The sequence below is a fragment of the Buceros rhinoceros genome, unplaced genomic scaffold, assembly GCF_000710305.1.
Source record: "Buceros rhinoceros silvestris isolate BGI_N320 unplaced genomic scaffold, ASM71030v1 scaffold10147, whole genome shotgun sequence".
In the NCBI taxonomy this organism is placed as follows: Eukaryota; Metazoa; Chordata; class Aves; order Bucerotiformes; family Bucerotidae; genus Buceros; species Buceros rhinoceros.
Window position 1 is genome coordinate 3,733 of NW_010424053.1, and position 27,551 is coordinate 31,283.

Consider the following 27,551-nt stretch of genomic DNA (forward strand, 5'->3'; position numbering starts at 1 on the left):
TAGCAGGAACCAACACTCTTAACTCTTCTTAAATGAAATAAAAAGGTGGTAAGAATGATTCATAAATCATCAGTAAACAAGTTATTATTAACATTTTAGAAAAAAAAAAAGGTAAGATTAAAGCAGCCGCTCCTTTTGGCAGAAGGAGTGAGCAGGGTGGAAACTAGACAACAGATCGCTGATTCAGAGTTTGATCCCAGATTTGGGAGGAGAAATCTTTCTGAGTTCCTTATAATTCACTGACATGAGGTAGGCTGATCCTGCTTGGGAGCAACCAATGGATTAGATAGCACGGGACAACAGATAGATAAGGAGGACGTGAAAAATTACCATGGTTTCAAAGAAGCCAGAGGAAAGGAACATGTTCCAGAGAAAGATTAATGTAGGAAATACAGTGGTTTCAAAAGTGTTTGAGCAGTTTTGAAACACAACCAATGATAGCATATTGGAACATGCACCACCGGCTACGTATTGGTGTTACCGGTACAGATCTTCAGAGTATTATGAGCTCTGTTGTGGCTTTTAGTATAGGAGTGTCTTCAAAGCACTTAATTATGTGTTTCGTTTTGCCTCACGTAGACAAAGCTCTTTATCTAGTTCTTTAATATTCATTTGACAAATTAATCCCTGATGTTTCAAAACATTTTAAAATTCTTGGAAGGTACTAGAAAAACTTAGAGCAACACTACCAGAAAAGTATTTTGATTAAAATCTCTTCGTGTGTCATAGATCTCTAGAAATATTCTGATTGTTTCCTTACTTTTTTCTCTTTACAGATACATTTCATCAGCTCACAAATGGAAGTTTAAGAGACTCTATACCAAATATTAGTGAAAATGGAAACTTCATCTTTGCTATCATCCTTACATGATGAATGCAGATCAGACAACTACATTGAACCTCATTACAAGGAATGGTACCGAGTAGCTATTGATGCTCTAATTGAAGGAGGTTTAGAAGCCTACAAAGAATTTCTTTCTAAAGAGAGATGCACAGAATTCCTAGCGGATGAGGAAATTGATTATATTTTGAACAATGTTCACAAGCTTCCCCAGAACACAATTTATTCCTCTAACCATGCCATTGATGACAACTCTTCCTCAGGAACCTACTGGCCCATTGAATCAGATGTGGAAGCTCCAAATCTTGACTTAGGTTGGCCCTACCTGATGCCTGGAATTTCTGGTGGCACAAATATTGATCTACTTTTTCATCCACCACGAGCACAGCCTTACACCATAAAGGAGACTATTCGGAAGATGATACGAGATGCAAGAAAGGTAAACATGAGAAATATTATTGAAGAAAAAATGTGGCTATAGTAATATAGTTGGTGCTTTACTAGAGCCTTTTTTCTTTCTTCTGGCAGGAAAAAACAGTCTGGCTGCTAACAGTTCACATGGAAAGGTTTTCCCAGGCTGAGTTTGGTCCCTTGGAATCACCAAGGTTATTAACCTTATTTACAAGGCATGATTAATGAAGTGTTTAATGAAGCATAATTACCATTTTACTGTAATGCTGACCAGTCTGTGAGAAATTTGTAAACAATCAGCACACCTTTTCTTTGACCTCAGCTGAATATACCTCAAGTGATATGATTCTGTTTAACTTACGGATATATCCTAAGGTTTCTCTCTTGTGTCAGTGGGAACATGCATTGGTGTGCTGTAATAGCCAGTTAGATAATCTTGGTGTACATCCAACTTGTGTACCTGGAGTGTCTCAGGTTGTGTGATTTTGTGTGTCCTTGCAGAAATTAGTCAGAAAGTATTAAAGATAGCTCAGTATTAAAGATAGCTCAGAAGGAAAAATATGAGTTTTAGGCAACAAGGCAATAGATTTTAGTTGGGTACCCTACCTTCATTTCTGACTAATGACTAATTTATAAGAAGTGCTTACATTTCTCCAAATGAACTTGTCTCTGCTTAGGGGCACTTAAAGCTTGAGTTTCCTAAGGCACACCCAACTTAAACATCAGTGACGGGGTGCTATGTGTACAAACAACCTTTTGCTTTCCAGTGTCAATTAAAAAAAAAAGCCACTAAAAATATGTTATCATGCAGATCTCTTTGACCCTGGGACATGTTGCGTCTTTAAGCAGAAGTGACAAGGTTTCAGAAGTATTCGTAGCAAGTACATGATGCTTCCCTTTCTTCCCTGTGAAATTAGTTGAGTTCTGCGTGATCTACGGGCTTTAAAATTGGTAGGATGGGTTCTAGCTTGAGTGCATCCATAAACACTTCAGTGACTGAAACACCCATGTTAACATGCACGATAGAAATGGACTCTAAAGGGCAGGGAAGGAAAAGACAATGTTTTTTTATAATGTCTCTCCTCCAGATAAAACATATCATTTGTTGCTGTAATAGAGTTATCACTAGGCCTTTTATCTTGCAGTTTAGAGTCTAGAATGACTGTATGCTCAAGGAAGAGAAGAATTAATTACTTCTCTCCCTCTTTGTGCGTTTCAGAGTAAGGTTTGTCATTTCCTGCTTTTTGTCTGTAGGGAGGCTTGACCGTAACTTGGCCAAGATGCTCCATGATCTTTTTCATCTGCAGCTCCTGAGCTACCAGTGTATCCTCTCTAAGAGAAACCTCAAAAATCCAGTTAACTCCATTGCTAAGACTAGTTCTGTTTTGCTACAGGGTCTTGAAGTGCCGTGAAAAAAGACTGTTTACTGTTAGCTGCCATGCTTTTTGTGCCTAGCTGTCCGGCTGCATGCAATGCAGTCCTTTTCTGATGGCTCTCTCCGCTGGTGGTGCTGGCTTGCAAAATGCTGTTTTAAGGAGTATGCCTCCTTTGAATGCAGCTGTGGAGAAAAATTAGGTGTGGTTCTTACCCTTCTTTGGAAGAAGGTTGAGTGTGTAGTATGTTGGCTCTCCGGTGTGCTTGTGGCACTTTCACTTTATAATGAAGGTGTTGTTTATGTGTAACTGTCAAATCTGACAGCTGAAAGGTTTGTTTTAGTTGATCAGCACAACCGCAACAACAACAACCATAACGCTTCTGATACAGTGATAGGGGTTGGTCGCTTCAGGAAGCAGCAGTTAAGTCTAAAAGTCATAGTGGTGTTCAGCCTCTTCTGTCTGCAGATGCATAGAAAAGTTTAAAGGATTTTTAAGTACAGTAAAGTGAGGTATTTAAGTGTGCTTACAGCAGGCAAATACTTTGTAAACAGGCTAACCTACTATTCCTAAGGCACTTATAAAAATACAGTTATATTAAAGGGGTTCTTTGTTGTGTAGTAGTGGAGAATATTGTGTAGTCTTATGAGAATATTCAAAGGAAATAGGAAAAGGTTACCCATGAAACACAGAAAACAGTAAAGAATAAACTAAGTTCTTCAGCAAATCACATTAAACCAATACAGCTCTAAGCAAAATCTATGGGAATTTTGGCAAACTTCTGGGGGAAAATAAACAGACTGTTGGAGGTGGGTGTATTCACACCACCTAACTTGAAGCATCAAACCTGGCTGCCTGAGTTCAGGCACTGATTTACCTGAACACTGGGTGCAGTAGAAAACCAGCTCCTACAAGAGCAAGGCAGAGAATGTTTCTTCACTGATTTGCCCCATGAAGAAATCCATTTGATATATATTTATATGTATATACTAGCCAAAAAATTCATGGAGACTGAGCCTGTTGAAACCTCGATTCTTTTGAGTATTTGGACATATATGAGGATAAGATGGTGTTGTTTGTGGACTTACTCTTGAGCCGCTTTAATGCTTCATGCATCACAGTGTCACTCCTTAGAATGATCATTACATATGTTAATTTTGACCTTAAGAAGACATGTTGTAAACAACGTTAAACAACTTCCTTGCTGACAGTGAGTTTTCCTGACTAAAAAGGAAACTCATTTGTACGGCTACGCTCCACTAGGCTAAAAACAGTGACTATGAAAAGTGTCATGAGAAAATTTTGTCACTTACATGTTTCTTAAATGCATAATCTGCCTAAAAATTATGCACATCACCTTCATGGTAAGTACAGGCAATATAATAATGGAGTTTTTCTTACAGAAAAGGATCAATATTATTAAATCCTAGAAAAATTATCTATTTGAAGGAGATTAATCCATGCATGTGCTATATGTTTCTGAACTTATATTAAAGCAGGGAAACTACTGTACTTAGGATGGCATTACATTGCAGCCTATCCTATAGCACTTTTGTGGGATAGGTGTGATGTTAGCAGAGTGCCTTAGGTCAAACCTAACGTCAGCTAGATGGGTTTACTGTTGGTGTAACTAGGCCTCATCACCAAATGATACAGCTTGCCAACCACCCTCTTCTGTCAACATAACCTGTGTTCTTACAAGGAGGCTGTTTGGTGTCAACAGGGGAGACACGAGTCTTTTTTCAGATGTTGCTATAACCACGTGGGGGAAAAGCACTGCAAGATCAATCTGTCTTAATGATGGATGGACTGTTGCAAACATGCCCATAGCCTTATTTCTGTGTGTTTTGGAGGCTTCTACCTTTAATCATTGACAGGTTTCCGGCTTCTCAGAAGCTTGAGTTGCTCCGACAGCCTGACTCATCCTGACTGTGCTGTCTGAACCGCAACTGATAATATTCAGCAGTTTTTCCTGAGAAGATTATTCATCTGGGACATGGTGTCAAGGTGATTACTCATCTCTGTCAGGTTAACATGAAACTTCCTTCTCTTAGTATAAAATAACAGAGAGACTTCAATAATGAAGTGTCCTCTTCCCGTATGACTTTTCATAAGAGTTGCCTCAAAACCTTCAGTTATGAGGCTTCTACATGTGTACTAGCAATGTCTTGTACTATCTTCTCAGGTGTGATTGACAGGGTGAGGCAACAGGGAGAGGACAGGACGGAACACCAAAAGGTCCTTCTGGACCTGTGTTTTTCTCTTCATTAACTTGATTCTTCTCTCCACCACCGGCACAGTTATACACAGTTTCATAGAGAATGCATAGCTCTGGGTCTTTTAGGTTGATATCCAAATAAGGATCAGCTCTTTCTGGGGAGAATTCAAACCTGTTTTTTAAAGAACCATGTTGTTGAGACAACCCAAGGATTGCTGCTTTGCAGTGCAAGCCAGAAAACACTGAAAGACCTCCCTGACATACTTACGGGATTTTGGATGGAATGTATGAAGTTGCATGGTATTCAATAAGTATGCAATACTTTTCAGTGATTTTATTTTATTCAATAGCAGTCTTAAGCCTGGCTTCATTAAATCAGTGATAGCTGCAAGACTTTTTTTGAAAGTTAGTTGTTTAGAAGCTTAAATAAAAATATAGAACAAAAAAGGCGGGGTTTTCTTTTCTGAATTACTCATGTTTGGGCTTTTAATATGAGAAAAGTTTGAAAAACTTGGACCCTTGGGAAGGCATTAAGTTAGATTGTAAACAAGTGTAACTTTTTAGTAAGTCTTGCTGGACCCACGGTAGGTAGGCTGTTAGTAAGTCAAAAAGGACTTTATCTGAATTCTTCTGAGAGAGTTACGTACAAAATGTGATGTCTGTATTGTCTTCTAGAGCAGTGGACCTAGTCAAATAAACAGTTGACTCATTTTACATTCTTACATAAAGGAAAATATTTTCTGGTGTTTGGGGTTGTTTTTTCCAATTTGTTTTGTTTCAGACAAGAGTAAGAGGTTGTGAATTACAGAAAAAATACAATTCACTATTGATCTCATTTGGTCCTGTGTATAATACAATAATACAACAATAATAATCTAGTGCTGGCTGCTGTCTAGTATGAAAGACAATCAAATTCTTTACATTCCTATATGAAGAATGGTGTTTCTGTACAGAAACAGGATGGGTATGTTGAGCAATCTTTTTTTACGTTCTCAACAGTACTCTTTGCCAATCTTTTAAAATATAATTTGAGCACAGACTGGAACAATGATATTGTATCTTGCTTGTGGCAGTGCTTGTTTTTGTCATTAATTGGAGCAGTCCAAGCAGATGAGAGAGAGTGGCTGCATTTTTCTGTTCACAAAAGCTACAGCAATCTGCTGAATTCAGGGAGAGTGAATAGATAATCCCAGATAATCAGAAGTTTTCTGTATTATCAGTAGCATGACTGATAAACAGTGGATATCTTTTATAAGCTAAGAGTAACACATAGAAAGACTCAGTACCCAGATAAAAATATATAGGCAACGTTTTCCTTGCCAAAATATTCTACCCCACAAAGATTTCAATGGGTGCTTTTAGGTTCAGCTGCTATGCGGAAGGGTGCATCATCATTCACTTCCACTCACCTTTTGTTAAATGACTTCCTGTTATTTGAAAACCATCATGGCAGTCATGTGTATGGTTTCCAGGTGAAATGTGATTTTCAGCTTCTGACAGATTTATCAGAGAGAGTGAGGTTATGTCCCAACTTTTCTAATGACACAGGGCACATTGGAAGTGGACACGTGTCTTGTTCTTGGTGCTATTATCGTGTGATCCAGTATCAATTTTTTGTCAGCTGCTCACAACAAGTAATTATTTCAGGTATTTTATCTGCTTGGATTTACCTTTGGAGTCTTCAGGCTGTTTACTTGCCTGTCTCCTTTCCCCCATGCCCTCCCGTTACCTCCCTGTAAGGGTCATTCCAGAGCAGTCACAGCAGTGCACTTACAATGCAGACAGAGAGGACTGCCATTGATGGAACACATCTGCAAGAAGCTTTATAATCTGGAAAGCCTGGGACTTCTCTAAAATGCATTTCTTATACTCAGTTGCTCTAAATATCAAAGACACAATTTTTCCTGGTAGCCCTCCAATTAGGTGGGAAGGATCCAAAACTGAAAAGCAAGCAGAGGCTAGGGCTAGCCTAGGGAGTGGGAGTCTGATGAAATTGTTTTTAATCAGTTGTGGAGGTTTCTATCAGGCCAAAGGTTTGCAATACTATTTTGACATCTTTGATACTAATATTTTATATTAAAAGATATAATTAACTAATTTATAGGTATTGCCATTTTTATGTCACAGCTGTGCTAACGTGTTACCAAAATATCACACCTTCATGATAGCCTTAAAATTGGAAAAATTAAAGGCCAGATCTTACAGGCAGCTCTATTTCTTTATTAATATCTGTCTCATTTGCATATATAAGAAGTAAACGTACGCATCTGCTTTGTAGCAGTATTTTTTCATTAAAATCTTTTCTCTCATTGACATAAATCTTTGTCAGTCAAAACATAAGTGCTGTTAAAAAGTTGTTTATGCTTTTTGCACATTCAGTAGGTTAAAATGTCCTTCAGCATATTCAGCAGTAACTTTGTACTGCAATATGCTGAAGCAAGTCCAGGTCAAAATATGCTATAAATACAAAACCATTGATTTAATTTTTTTTTTTTTGCGTGGGCAAAATGTTTCTTTCAGTGCCCAGTTCAGTGTATTTGGGTTTTGACCTTTTCCTCTCCTTGCTTGTCAAAAAAACGTGAATGTTGAAGTGCTGATTTTGTTCTTCTGAATTCCTATCCTCAAGAGATCTGAGTTTTTCTAATTTTTTTCAGCCAGAGAAGAATCTTGCCTGAAGAACTATAGACTTAATCATTTCACATTCATATTGCCATAGGCCTTTTTCGATATCTTGCAGTTTTAGCATAGTTTTTGATCTTTAGTAGCTTTTCGATATAGCCAGTGGTGCTCTCAGAGATGGAGCAAACACTTCTAAGGATTTTAAACTTTACATTTGTTTGTTATGTATCAGAATTTGGAAACTAAAATATACTACCTGTGACAGAATTTTGAATGAGCATAGCTTGGTGTACAGATACCTGCAGCATTGCAGCAGTGTTTGTGTAATGCAGTATGACAGAAGCTACATGGAAAGTGGAGACCTGCTGACATGGAGCAAAACAAAAAGCTCAAAAATCCAAGGAGGTGCGCTAGTTCAGAATTTCCCATTCTGCTGTTTGGAAGAAGTGAGATTGAATGCCAAGAAGTTAGATGTATTAAGTTTCTTTATATATCAGAACAGAGTACAAGTATGTACTTCACTTGAAATTATTTCAGAAAAATTTGCTTATGCTGTGTTATTTTCCTGGAGAAATACGTGCAAGTATTCCAGCACATGTGATAGGGGAGTCAAAGTACACTTTAGTATTTACCTCTCTAAAAAAAATTGCAGACCTTGCCATTGATACCAGTGTGATCACACCTTTCCTTTCAGCCTGTTGATAAAGTATGTCTATAAGCATTTTCTAATAAAGATGTGCTATTCTGTACAATAAAAATTAAAGCCCACATTTTCAAAAGTGCTGTCAGCATGCTTGAGACCTCAGAGGGCTTTTATTCTTTAAAATCTCACCATGGTTTACATTTGGGAGGAAAGAAGCAATCACCATCACAGCAGTAATGGGGTGGAACTCGCATTGAACTCACTACTTTATGGTAAGATCTGCAGACATCTACAAAATGACTCACCTCAATAGAGCTGTTCAAAATAAATAATTGCAAGATCTGGCTATGACTTGCTTTATCAACAAAGTTAGTAATTTTTCAGTATACAGTCCACTGATGAATAATTTACAGCAGTGTTATTTGCATTAAATAGAGAGAAGCGGAAGTAACCAAACTAGCCGTCTCTGCAGTCCTTGCCTTTGTTTGAGAATTTTTCCTGCATCCTGGGTGTTTGTTTCCTGAATATCACTATGTTTTGCTGTGTGTCTGTGTATCACATGGTTTACTGGCGTCTTAGTCTTTTTGATTGGTGTCAGCCAGTAGAGACATACCACTACTGCTGTATAAACAGTAGATTCAGAATTTTTATGTTCTTCTTCATCCTTAGGCATCAAAGAACATAACCATAATGTATGTAGCTTTATAGATGAGAATACTGAACAACAAAAACATTAAATTAATATATATAGCAATTCAAAAAGAGATACAATTATAAACCAAAAGCCCGAGAAGATTATACATCAGCAAACAGTACTCAGAGCAAGCAGGGTCCAGATAACAAGTTTCATTTTCTTGTCTCTGTGGTTTTAGTTGATTAAAAAATCAGTTGTGCATTTAGTGTTATAGCTACGAAAACTAATTCCTGAGGAATGCGTTAGTATATACTATAGGTCTGTAGTGCTGACTTTTCAAAAATATTTGTGAAAGTATAAAGTCCTTTCTTATCTTCAGATAAAGAGGGTGTATCTTCAAGACATAAACAGCGTGTTCTCATACCTTAGCTAAGAGCGGATTATCTTAACCAGTTCTGTCTCTTGGTCTGGAGTGCTTGTCCTTGCTGCCCGGGAGATCTGAGACATGAGGGAAACATAACATTGCTCAAAACCAGGGTCTACAGTGACCCCTGCTCTCCCCAGCAAGACATGTGGGCGTGAAGCTGTCTTCAGAGAACTTCTGTGCTCTGTCTTTTATCCAGGGGTTTTTGCTAACTGCAGCTCCAGATCTCCTCAGGCCTTTTCACTTCTGCCAGCAATCCTGCTGTTAGAGATGTAGCTGGGTGATAGGATAATATGAGAAGTTATGAACTCTATCTCTTAAGATGAAAAGAAAACTTGATATTTGTTTCATCCACCAGCAGTCGGGCTTGAACAGTAGCACGGGATTGTGTGTTCAGGTAGCCAACCAAATGGGTGTGCCTTCGGTTCAAACAGCAGATAAAACATCTCAGCCCTATTTTCATGCTGTTTCCTGGAGCTGCAGGCACTCTTTGCCAAGCAGGATGCACTTCAGCTCAACAAACTCCCTTTATGGCTTAAGCAGTAGGTAAAGCACTAGACATCACCACCTAATTCAGGTGAATCTGAGTAGTATCAGCCCACAGAAGGTAGTGTAGTTAGTGTTTTCGTGCTAGGCTTTTTGATGCTCAATAAGCCAGAAATAATGATGAGGATGAGATGAAATAACCGGCAAAGAAGTACCTGTTGATTCTCTGTGGGCCCTTTCTCAAGAAATGCCCATCAAGGAACAACTCTTACAAAAATAAAATTGATGGTTGATAATTTAAGGCCCATCCTCAGCAAAGAGAGGCTACGGATCTCTATCAAACAGATACTGTGCAGCCACATATACCTACCCATTATTTAAAAGAAACCCACACCCTTGACGGTGACTTTTCAGACAATTATTGCATGCCTGTGCTAACCCACCCTTAGGCATTGCCAAGAAATTATCAGAACAGCAGATAGCTACAGCTGTTATTGTGCTCTTGTCATGCTGGATGGAGACCTGGTTGCTTTGACAAGCGGTTTCCCCCAGCATTTGAGGGAAATCAGATTTGCTGGCTGACACTGTCACTTCTGTTTGCGGTCTCTGGTGTTTCTGATCAGGAGGCACAGCTCACTATCACTAAGGCAGAGCTATCAGCACAGCTCACTATTCGCTAAAAGTGAATTCTGCACGGCTTAGAGTCTACAGAAAGCTGCTTTAAAATGTAACAAGAACTATTATTATTTTGCTCAAAAGACATACTTTTGAAATGAGGAAACTAAGCATAGAGATGACACTGGGAATTATGACTATTTGTATATTTATTTCCTATCCCCTTATTTCATGTTTTACCACTATATGATCACCAGTAATATATTTTATGGTAGATTTTATGATGCACTATATGATTGCAGTAATATCATCATCTATTTTGTGCGTGAATTTTAGGCTTTAATAATATTGATCCTTTTCTGTAGGAAAAACTCCGTTATTACATTGCCTGTACTTACCATGAAGCATTATAACATACAAATTAAAAATAATCCAGTACTTTTATATTTTTTCTGAATTAGTGTCTTCCATTGATGAAATTCTATAGTGCTGAGTTACAGTAAAAATACACTGAATTATATTTTCCCATCATAGTATATCTATTCAGTAGCTGTGAATAAAGCCCATAGCAATTATAATGTAATTATAAGTAACAAGCATTGATCTGTTCTGATTTGTTTTGAAATTGCACATCTGTGGCTCTGGATGGGATTTTAAGCCTGAAACAGTAAAATGTAAAGCATACTGCTTGGTCAGTCTTACGACTATAAACTATATAAACCCATCAGGGGAAAATGAAGGAAAAAAATGACGCTAAGTAGTTTTAAAAAGATATGTGTGTTTATATATAAATACATAGGCACACACACACTCTGGAATTTCATTGAAACCTTGCTGTCAGCAGCTGCCGCGGTAAATACTGTACCACACCAGCTGAAATGCGGAACACCTGTGAATATGATGTATGCGAAAAATCTTTCATGGTAATTATTAACATATTTAAGTAAATTAATGCATTATGAAAATTGAGAATGGCATTTCACTTAGGACATTTGAATTAATTTCAAAGTCATGGTGGGCTTTTGAAGGTCAGCAGGTTGTCCAGGAAGGATTTTAATGTTAATAAACTGTAACCTCTTCCTTTTCTCAAATTTGCTAACAACCACAAACCCAAGAAATTCTCAAATTAAATTCAAGTTGCCAGGTATTCCTCAGTGTTGCAGAGAATCTTCCATCTGCAGTTTTTGCTTGCTTGGATTTTTTCAGGCATGCTTTTGGGTGCTTTCGTACATGGGATTTTGAAGGGAATGAGCCTTCTGCACTGCATCCAGTGAGACTTTCTATGCTCCAGGTTCATTCCCCTGAAACTCCCAGTGGCAAGGCTTTAGTTTTGAGTTCATTCATAGAGACACAATCTCTGCCACACCTCTCCCCCCCACCCCAAGACTAGTATGAATCTGATTAATGAATGTGATTTTTTTATTTTATAAATCACTCTTCTTGATTATATGCTGCTGCTTGGACTGTGTTCACATATCCTCTTCATAGGCCCTGTCACTGCTTTCCTTTCCAGATGCGATTTTCTAATTCATTTTACTAGAAGTTGCTTTGAAAGAGAGCTGGGTGAACATGAACCTGTGATCAATGTTTGTATCCTTTAAAAACTTGCAGTTTGTTAGCAGTGTTCAGGGCACTTTGCAGCCGTTTCTAGACTGCAAAATCAGCAGAGGTTGATAAAACTGAGAGATTCCCAGATTTTAATGCCAGAAGGGACCAATATGATAATGAAATCTGACTCCCTGCACAACACAAGCCTGACACTGTTGCATCTTCAAAGAGATGATACCAAGAATAAATCTGACCTTAAAACTCCTGGGTGCTAGTCTTATAGGCAGCACTTCTGGGTAACTAATTCATAATTGCTCAGTAGATCAGATATTTTTTTTTTGTGCAATTACTTTTTTCAAAATGATGGAATTTGCTTGAAGGAACTCATTTTGCAAGCCCAGACCAAGGCTGCCTGAGCTTTCTGCCTGTGTATCTCATCACTCAACATGACAGTCAGCCAACAGAGAAGGTGCAGAGAATTTTAAATGCTGGGCAAGGTGAGGCTCAGCTGCTGCGTAGCTGCAGGCATTGCTTTCAGGGGGACTTTGGGATGCTCAGCATCTCCGTAGATACATGCTGTTAGCCTCTGAGGATCTGTTCACATGGCACAGTAAAGTGTAGCAAAGGAGATGCACAAGTAGCAGGTCATTTTCACCTTCCCAGACCATCAGCTTAGTGTGACTAGACTGTTTCCAGTCACAAAACTAATAATTAGCAGTGGGCTGACTCATATATCCCTGCACAGGACAGTGACGTGACATGACATACACCCCACCCCATCCACCATGTATTTTCTCTTTCCCAGATAAAAATAGGTGCAATGTTATTCTCACATTTATAAAATGCTTTGCGCTTTATATATGGAAAGCTTTCTGTATGCACTTAAGTGTTATTGTAAGTAAGAGGAATTCAAAAAGCTTTTTTTCTGGTAGTTTTTCTGAGTCTTTTATAACAGAATTAGCAGATCTCAGTAAGTTTTAATTTTTTTAGTTATGCCATAGATGATGTGGAAGAACATTAGTCTATTAAAAATGTATTTCTATGCTGATATCTTCTAATCTTCTAGAAGTAGCTAAAAAGCATTTTTTAAGCAATTCACACACTTTTATAGTTATTCTTTGTATTCTTTTAGTTTTGATGAATGTAGAAGTCTGGTGATTAAAAGCATTGGTCTAGGACTTGGAAGACTTGTATTCAAATTCCTTATAGAACACAGACTCCTCATTCATAAATGTGAATATTAGCTCAGAGTGATTTGTGAAGACATAGGTAGTTGCACTACTCATGTACTAGGGGTAGTGAACAGTTTGAAGAGCTTAAGGTGGAATGCATATTTTTAGGTGCTTCTAATGGTTTAAAACTTTATATTTGTGTGTTTGTTCTTGTCCATGACATCGTTTGCTTTAGAGCTTTCGAACAGAAATATTACAGTCATATCCAAATACAAAGCAGACAGTTGTTTGCTACTCCATTATCTGTCTGTCTTCTGCTGTTACTTTTTTCTCACAGTGTTCCTCTATGCAGCTGTCAGAAATAAGATGTCCTTTTTGTCATTCACTTGAAGCAGTGTTTCTGATTTAGGTTGCATTTCAGCGCATGCTCAGTCACCCACATAAATGTCGTGAAAGTTTTACCTGTTACATACCTGACTCTTGTTACATTGCAAAAATTGTTCCCGTGTCAATTAAGATTATGTATATTCTATTTTTTATGATTGATGGGAGACTGGAATATCACTTAATTACCAGCTACTGTTCACATTTGACCAAAAATTATAAACTTCCTGAAAAATTCCTGTCTGACACCTGCACCTCATCTCTCTAGTGAGTGCAGACTGCACTCTGACCAGCATCTGAGAGCAGGTTCAGAATTACAAGGAAAGACTCTGAAGAACAACGAAAGATATACATATTTTTAAGGGAGCAAGAAAAAATTATAAAAGCTATCCTGTTATTACATGTTAAATGAATGCAGTTTTTTCCACACTTTTGTCAATAGAATGCTGGTTTCAGATTTTTTATCTGAAAGAAAGAGGCAAATATTAGAATATTTCTTTTTCAGTCAGTGTGTGTGCATGTGCATGCAATCCTCTACGTGCACGTGTACAGAGTGTGCTGCAGAAAAAATGGTTTCTGGGTATGTATGCACGAACAAGGTGCATAGCAATCTGGTATGGAGAGCCTCATTGGCATGAATTTGGAGAATTTGGGCAGGTTACTCAAGGGAACATCCTCCCTGAGATCAGAGAGGTACTTCATAAGAACAAATGTTTATTTGAAAGGCTCTTTCTTTATTTGAAAGTTTGCATCAAAAAGCAGTTATTTTCCAAAGTGTTCCTGGAATAAAATGTTCACCTCTCCTCCACAGAGGTATTGCAGGTTTTCATCTCCATTCTTATTTCAAGCAACTCAAGTCAACTAGTATATTAAGCTATCAGCACGCTTGGTACGTTTTTCAAGAGCAAATTTTCCAAGTGGCTTAATGTAAGTCCATGAGTGATTTGGTCAGTAATGTTTCTGCCTTTTGTTCCTTATGATTAGACAGGTTCTGGTTTTGATGGCAAAGCAAGTGAGCTTCCCTCTCTACCTCTCATGTTCGTTTGCATATATGCCCCTGAGGTAGACAACTTTTCAGCATGGGATAGGCAGTGAAACTCTCAAAGAAAGCTACCAAAGAGCTGTAGTACATGCCCCTGAGACTGATTTTCTTTTTCCTCCATTCTTAAATCCAGGTGCTTGCTGTGGTGGTTTGGAAGAAAACCCCTTGCCCTAGCAGGAGCTTTGCATTTCTTGCAGGTTCGATCTCTGATAATCATCACCCAAATGGGGGGTGGGAGGTGCGTGTGAACAGGCATGCAGTGCACATCAGGAGGAATATTTTGTTGCAAGGGGAATGTTCTCACATATATGAAGATGTACAGTGGAAGATTTGTGATACAAATTTCTCTTCTACACCTTAATGAAGCCCTATTAACTTGCCATCACTAGCTCAATTAAGTATAGTGGGCTCAGTTGCTCGCGCACTGATAACTCATTTACTTCAGTAACTATTCATTTTATTCATTCATGAATGAGTGCTTTACATTATCCTTGTGAGGATGAGAAAAATGAGAGGAGCAGACCACGAGCACAGGATGACAGTGCTGTTTGTGGCTGAGGTGATGGAGTCTGGATTGCAGAACTCTGTCCTGCAGCGCAGCTGCTCCTCCCCAGACGCATCCTGGAACTGACTTAGGACTCTGGTTTAAGAAGATGTTATGAATACACTGAATAAGCTTTTACATTTAAATGGAAGGACTAGGAGATATTGAATATGGAGCGTTATGATTATCTGATCTGACTTTATTGGACAGACCAATGATCTTCCTGTGATTTTGCATAATTGCATTATTAAATTGCAAATGATGAATTAATACTTCTCCTGTGAATGCTAACTGAATGTACCAAAAAATAAAAGTGTCACCAAGATCATTCTTAAGCTGTATGGGTTGTTGTCTGACAAGACAACAGAAGATAGATACTCAAAAGTCAGCTCACATAGAGACCAAAAGATCAGTTTAGCAAAATCTTAGCAGAAAGAAATGTGTATTTTAATTTTTTTAAACTTTCTTATCCATTGACTTACTGCTCTCTCAAATGCCTCGCTGTCTGTGGCAGATTCACCTTTGAACCTGACAAAGAGAACCTTTGTCATGTTTCTCTTATGCTTTTGTAGGGTTTCGAAACTGAAATAATTTTTAAAAACACAGTATTTTAAAGCATAGTATTAGTTCTGAAATTATAACTCTTTCAACTTGCAATTCATCTCTCTTTTTTTTGTTGGTTTGTTTTGTGCTGCACTTGATCCAGGAATTAAATCTTGTTTAATACCTTACCTTATTTAGTTTCAGTTTACTATCCACTCCACTGGGTTCTATGGGAATTGTAGAATTACTTATCTGCTTCATTTCAGTTTGCTTCACAGGAGATTTGAGCAGTGTTTTTTTAATTGCTTCCCTATTATTCCAGACATCTTGCTTCGTATGGTAATGTGCATAAAAATTTGAATTTGTTTTCTTCCTGAAGAGCTGCACATAATTGCTTATTAAGCAGATTAATCTTTTCTTATCTTTAGGACATTCTGCTGATGCTTTCAGACTAGTCTGCAATTATTTTTTCCTTTTTCATCTAATCTGTGATAAATAATCTAGCCTGCCAGGGTAATGGATTTCACCTGAGGATCTCAACATGATTTGTAGACAATAATTAATTAATTAGTTTCACAACCTGTCTTTAAAATAGGAGAAATTGAAATGCACCCTGCCAGCATGCAGTCGTTAGTGACATATTGCACCATTAATTGTAGCTGCTCTGCAAGCAGGTGGTGTAATCCTCCCAAATATCAGGAAAGGTTCCTGTTCAAGGGGCACTATGTTTAAAAAAATAGTTAGAATCATTTGGCTGGGTAGTTTACCTGGTGTTCAGATGTGATTATGTGCCACACAGATGTATGCAGGCATACGTTATGACTGTAATACATATTGTAGAATAGTGATCTGACATCATTGCTGTTGCTTTTTTTTAGGAACACAAATATTACTACAGGTATTGTTCAAGCATGGTTTTTTTATTCCTAAATGCATTTTACTATGTATGTAGCTGAACTGTATAAATTTTTAAGATATCTATATAAGGTGAACAGACAATTTGTCAGAGTTAAAGCCTGAAGAAATTTCTCATTATTCATCCTCTTCTGTTTATACAGGAGGATCTTTGACTTCATAGTGATCCATCACTGACCTGTAACCAGTGATCTTAAACAGTCTGGATTCTGTATTTTTCTGGTTTACCCTAACCATACTACTGCTTGAATTGAGCTCCAAAACCAGAATTAGGTACATCTTTAGGGTTTGAAATTAGTGGCAGTGAAGTAAATAACATCCGTAGCAGGAAGCAAAAGTTTTATTGCGAGTATCGTAACAAGAAGGTCATAAAAGGTGCAATAAAAAGTGATGTATTTTTAAGTTTGCATAAAATACGCAGGAACCCGTTTTAAGCCCACATTCAGTATCCAAAACAGTATTTTTTTCCAATCTCAAATTGAACTTAGTTTGAAGTTCTTGAAAGAGGGAGGGAGGAAGGGAAGGACAGGAAGAAAGAATTAAAGGAGTAAAGGAGGAGGGGAAAAGGAGGGAGGAGAAATGGAAGGAAAGAGGGAAGGAAGGGAAAGGCAGTGAGAGAAGGGAGGGAGGAGGGTAACAGAAGTAGGCCATAATAAGCTGTAAATTATCGTGGTTTTCCTTGCACTTTTGTGACAGCAATATGAAAATCTTTAGTATCATTGAGTCCTACAAGCTGCTAAAAGCATCACACGCAATCAGAATGCTTTTGCAGGACAACTGCTTTAAAGATCTGTTCTTGAACCAGCTCTTGAACGTGTGTGTATGCCTCACGTGTCTGTTACTGGCTCTTAATCACACGTATGAAGCTGAAGACAAAAGCTGTAATCTTGAAAAAGGATTAAATAAGCAGTGTTTTTTCCCATTTGCCCTTCCCTAAATATATGATGAGCCTTTATTTCTGTATTCATTGACTCTCATGTTGATTTTCCTTTCAGAAGTCAAGCTGAGCAACCAACTTGGTCATCAAGCTGTATTTTGAATATTGGGCATAAGCATTATTTCCCTGGTACTCCAAAGTTTAATTAAAAATGACCAACAGCAGAGCAGGGAATTCCTTCCTATCTTAGGTGTAAACTATCCAGGTCTTCTAATGGCAGTTGTTGGAAAAAATATTATTCTATTGCAAGGGTCTGTAATTTTCTTTCTTAATCTCTACAAGGAGATTATCCCACTTCTTTCCAAAGACTAACAGGAGCCTCTCTTGAGGACTACATTCTCCACTTTGGTATTACCTTTGCTAGACTGTGAACTAGGGGAGATTTTCAACCAGAATTGGTTCTAGTCTCAGTTGGGGTTCTGTGGACATCTAACAATATCTTTTGCAAGGATTTCCAACGTTTTGTTCCTCTTTTTCTTCTACATTTATCTCTGAGGTAAACTAGCAGTGTTCCTGAGGATTGTGAAATCTACCTTTTGGAAGAAGTTTTGAGTGTCTAACCTCAAACAACTAACCTCCAACAACTAATGATATAATTAGAGCTTCGTTCTCAGTATTAAGTGTAATCAAGTCACAGTCATTGGTCTGTAGGCTTCCACTAATTTGTAATCTGGCAACTGAATATATTCTTAATTGGACGCTGCCATCCAAAATAGTTGTGTTTTCTCTTGGATGTAATGTCTTTTATGTTAGAAAATAATAATCTAATGAAGTTCTGTTACTTAATGCTGCTAGGCTCATAGATTTACCAGTACATAGCTTACAAGTCCTCCACAACTATATGTTTTTATTTTTCTGCATAATAAAAATGTTTCATAGGCCATCTTTGTGGACTGTGGCTAACATATGGCATGTAGGCATTCGAAAGTCCATCTTTCTGAATGATAAGCAACTCTGAAACCCGTCAGGTTTGTATACTGGCTTGGATCCACCAATATCTTCCTGTGCTTAGAAACATAGAAAATAAGTGTTTCCTGCTTTTGAAACACTTACTTTCATCTACCTCCATTCTTTCCCAGGGTTTGCTATGGAAGCACTGTTTCCACCTCTGTCTTAAGTCCCTGCCTTTCTTTTTTGTTTCCTTTCTTATGTGCTCAATGTACCTGTAGTACATATTCATCCTTGTAAGTAACAACAGGGGATTTCAGGCAGTATTGTACAATTGAATGATACAGTTACGTTTTCTTGGGATTTTTTTGTCTGAAAAATGTATATACTAGCAGCAGCATTGAACCCTATGGGGTTCAATATCCTACACAGGATATTTTATTTATGTTGTTTATTTATAAAATATGAATATGAGATATTCAGCTCTTCCCATTGCATTTCAGAAATGTATTTACTTATTAAGGTCTCAGAAATGACAAACCATGCATAGCTCTTACATGAGCAAACTTAAAAGTAAAATTATTCTTCCCAGTCTAGAACGGTGAGCCTGAATCGTCACTTGTTCCTAAAAACCTGCTTTTGACTAAGAGAATCTTTCATTGTTTCCAAGTGTCTAATTAACAAATGCCAGCAAGGTTGTCTACTTTAAAGAGATTTTGCTTGTTTGTGTAGTTTAAGGTCTACAACCTTCAAGTGTTCATTAATATTGTGGGTTTATATACCTTTTCTAGTGTTTTTAAATATGTAAAGTGACAGAAAGTGGGGTTCGGTGTTGACGATGTGTTTATACAGGGTTCTTGAGGAAACTGAGTGGAGCAGTGGGAGAGCAGACTGACTTGAAACTTCATTCCATTCCCAGTCAGAGAAACTCCACCAAAATGTACTCTTAAAAGTGGACAAAACACAGTATCTTTTAAAGAATTGTTATTCAGATTAGCTAAAATATCAGATATTTATTTTGAGCCTTTGATAAATAACAAATTATTTCAAGATTTCTTGCAGGAAATATCAGAAAGAGCCATCAGATGTGTTGGTGCGCAGTCTGGTTTTTCTTGGCCTGAAGAATATTTGTAAGCAGCATTAATTTGGATGGACAATTTTAGTACACTTTTAAAAATGTTGTTATCCTTTTGCATTCCACACCCCTTACCCCATCCCACCCACCCCTGCTGAGTTTGAGGTGGCCTTTTCCCGTGTTCTTATCTGTGTTTGGCAGTTTATGGCAGCCATTCATAGTTTCAAGTAACCATGTGATGGTCAACTCATACTTCCCTTGGCCGGGTAGCCAGGCCCTTAGCCAGGAGCATCTACTGCTCTTACTAGCACTACAGTTATTTGGTTGAAATCTCAAAACTGAGACTGGTCTCTGAGGTTGTTGTATGAGCTTTTCAATCCTGCACAGCAGATCAAAAAGTAAAATTTATTAAGACTTTATTTCTAATTACTACTGGCACTTCAAAAAAAAAAAAATTAAGGCTTATCACACTGTTGCTCATCATTTGTTTTTGGGCAGTCACTAAGTAATGCACACATGAATAAAGGATTACTTCTACTTACGAACAAATTTCAAATAAAAACTATAACATTATAATATTAATTCAAGTAGCTTGAACATTCCCTAAATATTAAGGGATCCAGTGAGAACCCACACATTAGACCTGTTAATACTCTTATAAATAAAAAATTGCTTCTGAAGCAGCAAGTCTTTGAAATTCATCATAGAGAAAGCCAGAGGCTAGAGAATTACCTTTTATTTTTGTCAGGAACTTCCATTCTGGTATAGCTGGGTTGTAGGCTGTCTGAAATCCTGGCATTTCCTCTCTGTTTGCTTTCCTCAGGAAAAGCTTGGCAGCTTCCCAAAATAACTGCGTAAGAACATTCTGAAGAGATAAATACAAATACTAAAATCCTGCTACCCAACCAGCTGCAGCCCACATGGCACTGAGAACAGAGCAACAGCATCAATGGCAAGAGAAGAAAGGGCAGAGTAAACTGCCAAACACGTTCCCTTCATCATGCCAAGGATTTTCTGTGCTGCCTTAGATGCTTCTCTGTAGGATCTCTGCCCACTTTTGTTCGCAGTGACGGAACACAGCTTGCTTGTTAAATGCAAAAGCAGTTTAGTTATTGATGGGAGCATTGCAGGCAGAAAGGAGAATGTTAAAATTGAATGTTGTGAAAGCTTGTTGCTTAAATCACCTGTGACAGTTCTTTGCAGATTTAGGTAAAGCTTTTCATATCTATGGTGTGCCAGTCACTGGGCAGCAGCTCTTTCTTTGCAGATCCTTTATTCCAAGGGTTAGATTTGTAAATGCTTCGTAGAAAGTCACCAGAAAGAATCCCCTGTCATCTCCGTGACTTGCTGAAACTCAGTTCTGCATGTGTGGAAGTAAAGCTCCAAAGGAATTAATCACCTCGTCTGCCAGCCTCAGGGAGGTGGTGTCTCCTGTAATTCAGTCAGCTCAGTCTGAGTTCTTACTAATCCTTCAGCCAGAATAACAACTACCAAACCCTAGATACAGATCATATTTATAGAATTAATGTAGCTCACTCCCATATGTTTTGTAAGATACTCACCTGTAAAATTCCCAGTTGCATGAATTTGAAGAGGTAACACAGAAGGTGGCATTTTGAGATGGTACATGTATGACTTGCTAGCTCAGCCTTCAAGAGCTTTTTAAAAGGTAATGCAGAAGGCTGCTGTACATTCACTTTTCAGGGAAAACAATCTTATTTGCACTTCAGAGAACTTTTCTTTTATTTTGGTTTTAGTTTCATTTGTAGAAAAGCTAATCCTGTTCTCCCAATCTGCCTTTTTAGAGATGTAGTAAGCTGCACAAAAGTTGCCAAACGGAGCAAAAAGCAGAATTGTCAAGTAGTTATTAGAAGAGGTACCTAGTTAAAAATGGATTTTTCCAGTATATTTCATAAATCACATCCTTCTTCAGAGCTGCTGTTTTCTCTGCCGTATCATTCTTTGCTGCCAGAAGCAGAACATTTTTCCCTGTTACTGACAGCTAGAAAGTTCCCCTATCACACATCTTTCTTAAAATGTCTTGGACAGAACAGATGAGGCTTTGCCTTGTGGGCAAACACAGTTAAAATATTAATATAGTGTTGTATGTGGTTGCCTGCGTTCCTAATTTTCTGAGAATATTTTGCATTGGTTTTCCATATTGTTTTACAGGACATTTCTAGAATTTTAGTTTACCTTTTGTTTTCTGGACAGTGACTCGTTTCTTAGGAATTTTCATTGATACTAACCACGTCTGACATCCTTTTTACAGGGAGAAGTTGTTGAGGTTATTGAAGACTGCTAATGTACATGTTGAAGTTCATTTTTTTTAAATTTACACTTAGTTTAGATTCCACCTTAAAATGCTTATGTTCTGTAGCTGGTATGTGACATGATAAACTGAGGCTTGGTGATCGGAACAGAAGATGTATTCAGTTCTGAGCTGTACACTTCGTGTATCCTCGGAATTGGTGGTGGAAATGTTCCTTGGGAGCAGGAGGAGGAAAAGAGGGTAGTGAGGGTTAGGAGAGCTTTCTCTGAGGTAGTGCAGCTGCCTGTTACAGTGAAGTGCCAGACTTCACCCTGTAGTTAATTAAACTGCTTTTAAAGAATGCAATAATGGAACAACATGTCAAAGTACACTGTATGGTTATGGTCTGTTGCTCTCTGAATGCAGACCCAAGTTAAATACGATCTCAGAGAGCCAGTTTTGGTGATAGTCTACTGCAAGTAGTGGCATAACTTCATAGAAGACGCCTAAGTGTTAATCATCTGAGTGTTTGCTCCTTTTCATTGCTACAGTAATTGGAGGAGAATGGATCATACTCAGATGTTTGATGACTATTTGTATTATTGTATCTAGGCTGTGTTTATAGTGGAGGGCTCTGCCATTATACTGCTCTGTGGTGCTTGATCTCAAGACTTCTGATGTACTACAGTTGCTGTTGTGAGAACTCAGTGATTGAGCCAGCCTGAAGGGGTCCTGAGATACTCAGGTGCAACTCACAATGATTTCAAAGTATGTTTTGCAGTGGAAGGATATGTTTTGCAAAGCATTTCAGGGCCATGTTTAATTTTGAAAATTAATGCAAAAGTAATGAACTATCATCTTAGAGGCACCCAGGTGTTAGCAACAGTACCATAAAGTACGGATATCAGAAGATGTGTTAGGATTCTGCTCCTATGAATTGCATCAAGCATAAATTGCATCTAGACCCTCACCATGAAAAACAGCATAACATAATGAAAAAAAAGGCACGATAATTTGTGGGACATATTACATAGTTTACAAGTGGGAAGGCTGCATGCATTGATCACAAAATTTGTGTCTCATTCTTTTATGGTGACTGAAACGCACCCAGTCAGTTTGCTGACTGCCTCCTGTTGCTAACAGCAAGGTATGCGATACTGTATCTTATTTTTCTGCACTGTTGCATCATGTCCTGCCTGCTCTGTGACAAAAGCCAGATTCAGATAGCACTGAGCCTGTGCCACAAGGAGATCCTCTCCAAAACAGGAATTTGTGAAAAGGAATTTGACTGGAGTACCAGGGAAAAGGTCAACAAAAATAGAATTAACATTTCTATCTGAAATGTGGTTCTTCAGTCTTGAGGTGAGGAAGGGTGGTGGCGTTCAAGAGCACTGCACAGCAACATGGATTTTTGTTGTAGCATGTACAAAGTAAACCTCATGTTGGCTACAAGAAATCTATACTTCTGCAGTTTAGGGTAGATCTTTAACGTTATTCCCTACTAGGTTATTGATAATAACGATAGATGTTTCTTTAGTAAAGCCTGATCTAAAGAAGCAGTTGGATAAGAGTATTCCTCTTTTTTACTGTTTCTAGCAAAGGAGGTGTTAAATGACACACTTTGCAAGATATCGCTTAAGGAATTATAATTAGTGCTTGTGAAAGGAGTGAAGATACTGGGGGAATGAAACTGTCAATGGTTCACTAAGTAGATTTACAGAGCACTAACAGTAAAGGCCTTTCATTATATCTATGTCTTAATTTTGGTACACACCCATTAAAAGGGATTATTTTGGTGTCCTGAAAGTGAGTTATGAAGATTAAAATCCATTGATTTTTCTTAGCAAAAATGGGAGAAGTAAACCACAAAATCTCCTTTACTCCTCAATATTCTTTATTTATAGGCTCTCTTTGCTGTAAGCCTCACAGCAAAGTTTATAATTACTATCAAACATGGCATTATTTGTTTGGCTTTTGATAATGATGGGAGTGGAGATCTCTGAATCATTGAACTGCAGACTTGGTAAACTGGAAGAGGCCTCAGGAGATCTCCAGTCCAAACTCCGTCTTAAAGCAAGGTTGGGCTGTCTTTGTAGGAATAAGGGATTTTCCCTGTATGCAGTCAGAAATGTTCTTGTTTCGTTTTGACCATTGCCTCTTGTTCTGCTACCACTGTGAATAACCTGGCTTCGTCTCTTCAATACCTCCCCTGTAAGGCATTGCTCTAAGATTCCCTGAAGCCACCTTTGCTCCATACTGAAGAAACCCAGCTCCTTCACATACTCTTCACTCTGCTCCAGTCCTGAGCAGCTTGGTGGCCTTCCCTGGACATGCTCAGGATATGTTAAGAGATAGATGTATTTGTACAGTTGGGATTGACAACTTCTTTCTATATAAGCCTTTAAATAGAGTTAGCTTCTGAAGGTTAGAACCATTTAAGCAAATATAATGCATGTGAATGGGCCCAAGCTAGGAACTCCTAGAAGCAATGGCGAGCCCTGTAACACAACAGATGAATAGAACTGAGCAACAGCCTCCATTTACAGTCTTATAATATCCGGTGTGGGGTCATGCTACCACGTACTTAAGCTCCTGTTTTGCTAGAATCTGCATAATTTTGCAGGGTATTTCAGCTACAGCTGTTTATTTTAACCTTCAGATTGTATGTATCTTTCATGAATCTTGCCACTAGTATTTTATGTAAGAGTGAGTTATTTCCTGAACTTGGATATTATTAAAAACTTCTAAAAAATGAAAAAACCTCCTTTGTATTAAAATGATCTGACAGTTAAAGAAAACGAGTTTTAAAGTGTTACTTTACTCAATACTGGGCAAATTAAAGAAAATGTATCAGCTTACTGAAAAAATACATTTTAAAATATTTGCATAAAAATAGTGCTATTCAACAAAATTGCAGTTTTCTGCCTATACTTAAATGTTTCTAAAGTGTTAAAGTAATGTGTGAAGCTCTACTTTTCTACTGCAAAATATAGTCTTAATGTCAAGATAGTAGTAAGAATAGTAGAATATGACTCTAGTGGTGCCTTCATTTAATTTGATGAAACTGTTGGCTTTATTATGAGTAATTTTGTGCTTATTGACTTCAGCAGACTTTCTTCTGTAAGGATGCCATTGAAACCAAATCTTAACCTTGAAAAGGATTCACCACTTTAAAAAAAGAGTTGGTAGATAAGATGAAAACTCGTAAGATTATTTAAATTTATTTTTGGAGGAAGAAGACGAATATAAAAATTGCTTTCTGCACTGTCTTCACTTCACTGAAATTTGCTCTTCTATCTAATGCAGAATCAGGTGGCAGTAGTTCACTCTTGCTGCGCATTATATCAGTGTTACCTAATACTATGCCCAGCAAGTATTTGCTCTGCCAGCTTTTCTCCTTCTTGAAAGTGTAAAATGCTTGATTATTCCCAGGTGAGAGTCATTTTTGATCAGGGTGCTAATCAGTTCTCAAGGTTTGGAAAGTTCTCTCAGAATTCTGGTGCTTTCAGCAGAAAACTACTGCATAGTTGGATGGCCTTTGTACAGTTTGGAAAAGAAGTACGCTTTGGAAAGGAAATGGTAGTATGACACTGCAGTATTCTGCCTTGGGGGATTTTCTTGATACATGATAGTGTTGTTATACCCCAAAGAAACAGAATTTATGGAGTAGGCATTTTTCTGACCTCTTTTCTGCAATTTGAATTCTAACCATTTTTCTTTCTTTCTGGATTTCACTCTTATGTGGCTTCTTGAAAGTCTCAGGGTGAAAATTACCTCTGCAATTGCAAAAATAAATGCAAAAACACAGTACTGAAATCTTTCCTTCCAAAGTGATGCAGCAAGTAACTAATTCTGCAGCTGTTGTTAGAGCTTTAGTGAAAAGTAGATACACATTAATTAATCAAAACTTGGGACCCTGAATATCATATAGGCTTTTTCTTGCCCCAAGCTCAGTACTCCCTTCTGCTGCAAAGTAGGCAAATGTAAGGGGAAATGTACCCTCCCCACCCCTGCCCAAAAAAAAGGAAGGAGAAGGTTTAATACATTTAAAAGTCAGAATATTCTATGACATTTACGGAATCCACTCTTTCTGGATCAAAATCTGTAGTTTATGATCAAACAGCTAGTCTGATTTATAGAAATCGGTACACAGAAGTGACCTTAGCACTGTAAATTACTATTTATGAATATGTAACATGAATTGTTCAAATTTGGCACTCTTCTTCCTCCAGCAGTTGAGCCTAATTATGTTTGTACTGACTAGATTAACTGAGTGTTGATAAGAGTGAATGAGCAGGCTAATGAGAGCATACAAGTATCATCTTTGGTTTCCAGGGAATGCAGAAATGGATGTCCAGCTGGTTGTCAGATCATGACTGTGCCTTTGCACAAGCTTTGGATTTCAAAATGTAATCCCTATTCCAACTCTGGAAGTGAAACCTTCATTTTCTTGGAAGGCTACTTTGATGCCTTGCAGCATTAACTCAAAAATTTTAAGCTAATTGGTTTAAGAACATTATTACTAGTGAAGACAAAGAGAGTTGCCCTCTTCTTTCCCAGATGATGAAATATATGCACAGTAGTGCACACGCATCCCTCTCATGCCACCAACTTACTGGCCTTCTTGCTTATGTATTTATTTCTCTCTTCCCCTCTTAATAAAGATAGATACTGCCATTCTAGTCAGTGTTGATTTTTAGTTTTTATTACTCATTCTTGTTTTTTCTTCTCGGTGTATTTCCAGTTTAACAGCCGTTGCAACCACAGACACTGCAAACAAGTTAGCACCTTAGATATCTGCCATAGGAAAATGTTAGAATGATTTTTGAAGGCTGTACTGTTGATTTTGAATATTTCATGCATTCATGTCAATGTACGCTAATGAATCCATTCAGGATTTTTCTCTTAATTTATATACATCCTGAATGTAATGAGCAGCTATTTATAAAAGAGCTGAGGAAAATGAAAGGTTAAGAAGAAACTGGGGACTTCAGAGAGAGGGGGACACAGGTAATGATACAGAACTGTTTGAAAACAGACTTTCTTCTTTACCTAACACACGTGATCTGTCTTGGCAAATTTCTACACAGACATAAGTGAAACAAGACAGACGAATAAATAGGGTTGCCATGTTCAGTTAACGCCGCATATCTTAGAAACAAGTCCAAGCAGAAGGTGCAGTCTGAAAGTGATGAGGTCTTTAGAGTTAAGATAAACTTCTGGTTTTCAGTCTTACTTTCAAATTTAGACAAATAAATTTGTACTGTTAAAAGTTAAATGTTGTATTAACTTTGTTAAATTTGTTAAATATGTTAAATCTGTACTGTTAAGAATGTTAAAAATTACATTTAGGTTAATTTTCAAAAAGTCAGTAAAATTAATGAGTTAGCGCATGGGCATATTAGTGAAGATTTTTGACAGAATAGAATTATTTCATGCTATTCAGTTCCTTTCTGTCTGGTGGATTTGTAAAGAGTGTTTTTATTTTTCCTAATGGTAGTTGTTTTACTTTCGGTTTTTTGTAGGTCAGTTGTCATTAATATTTCTAGTGTTTTAAGTACACGTTTCACATAAGTGAGTCTTAGTTTTAAGCAGGTAGGATTCAAAAAGGTATTTCAGAATTCAGATGACTGACTGGAGACATAACTTCTACCTGGGTGTGTGTAACAAGATTTGCCAAATTTTGCAAGTGAGGTAAAAGTTTCAGTTCCGGAATAAGATCAGAGATTGTAGCTTCACAATTACACCGTTAAGGGTAGAGGTACAGATAGTTTAAAGATTAGAGAAAATGGTAACGCATGCCCACTATCAAGCTTGCTCTCATACTGTGAAAGGCTTTGTTAGGTTTGAATTCGCACCTGAGACAACTGATTGGAACTTTTCATGAAGACTCTAGTGGATAAGAATATTGTCTTTAAAAGTTACACAGATACCTGTTCTCCCTCTAATGCTTCAGTACTAGTTTGTCCCCAAAACGTCAATAGTACA

General features: G+C 37.7%; 1 protein-coding gene across 1 annotated transcript in view; it reads left to right on the forward strand.

The window, feature by feature from the left end:
• Positions 1-836: 836 nt before the first annotated feature.
• FAM83B (family with sequence similarity 83, member B) overlaps positions 837-27,551 on the forward strand; it is a 39,754-nt gene continuing 13,039 nt past the window's right edge. The window contains exon 1 of the mRNA XM_010140651.1: positions 837-1,280. Coding sequence (XP_010138953.1) covers positions 837-1,280 — 444 coding nt within the window. The remainder of the gene's footprint in view (positions 1,281-27,551) is intronic.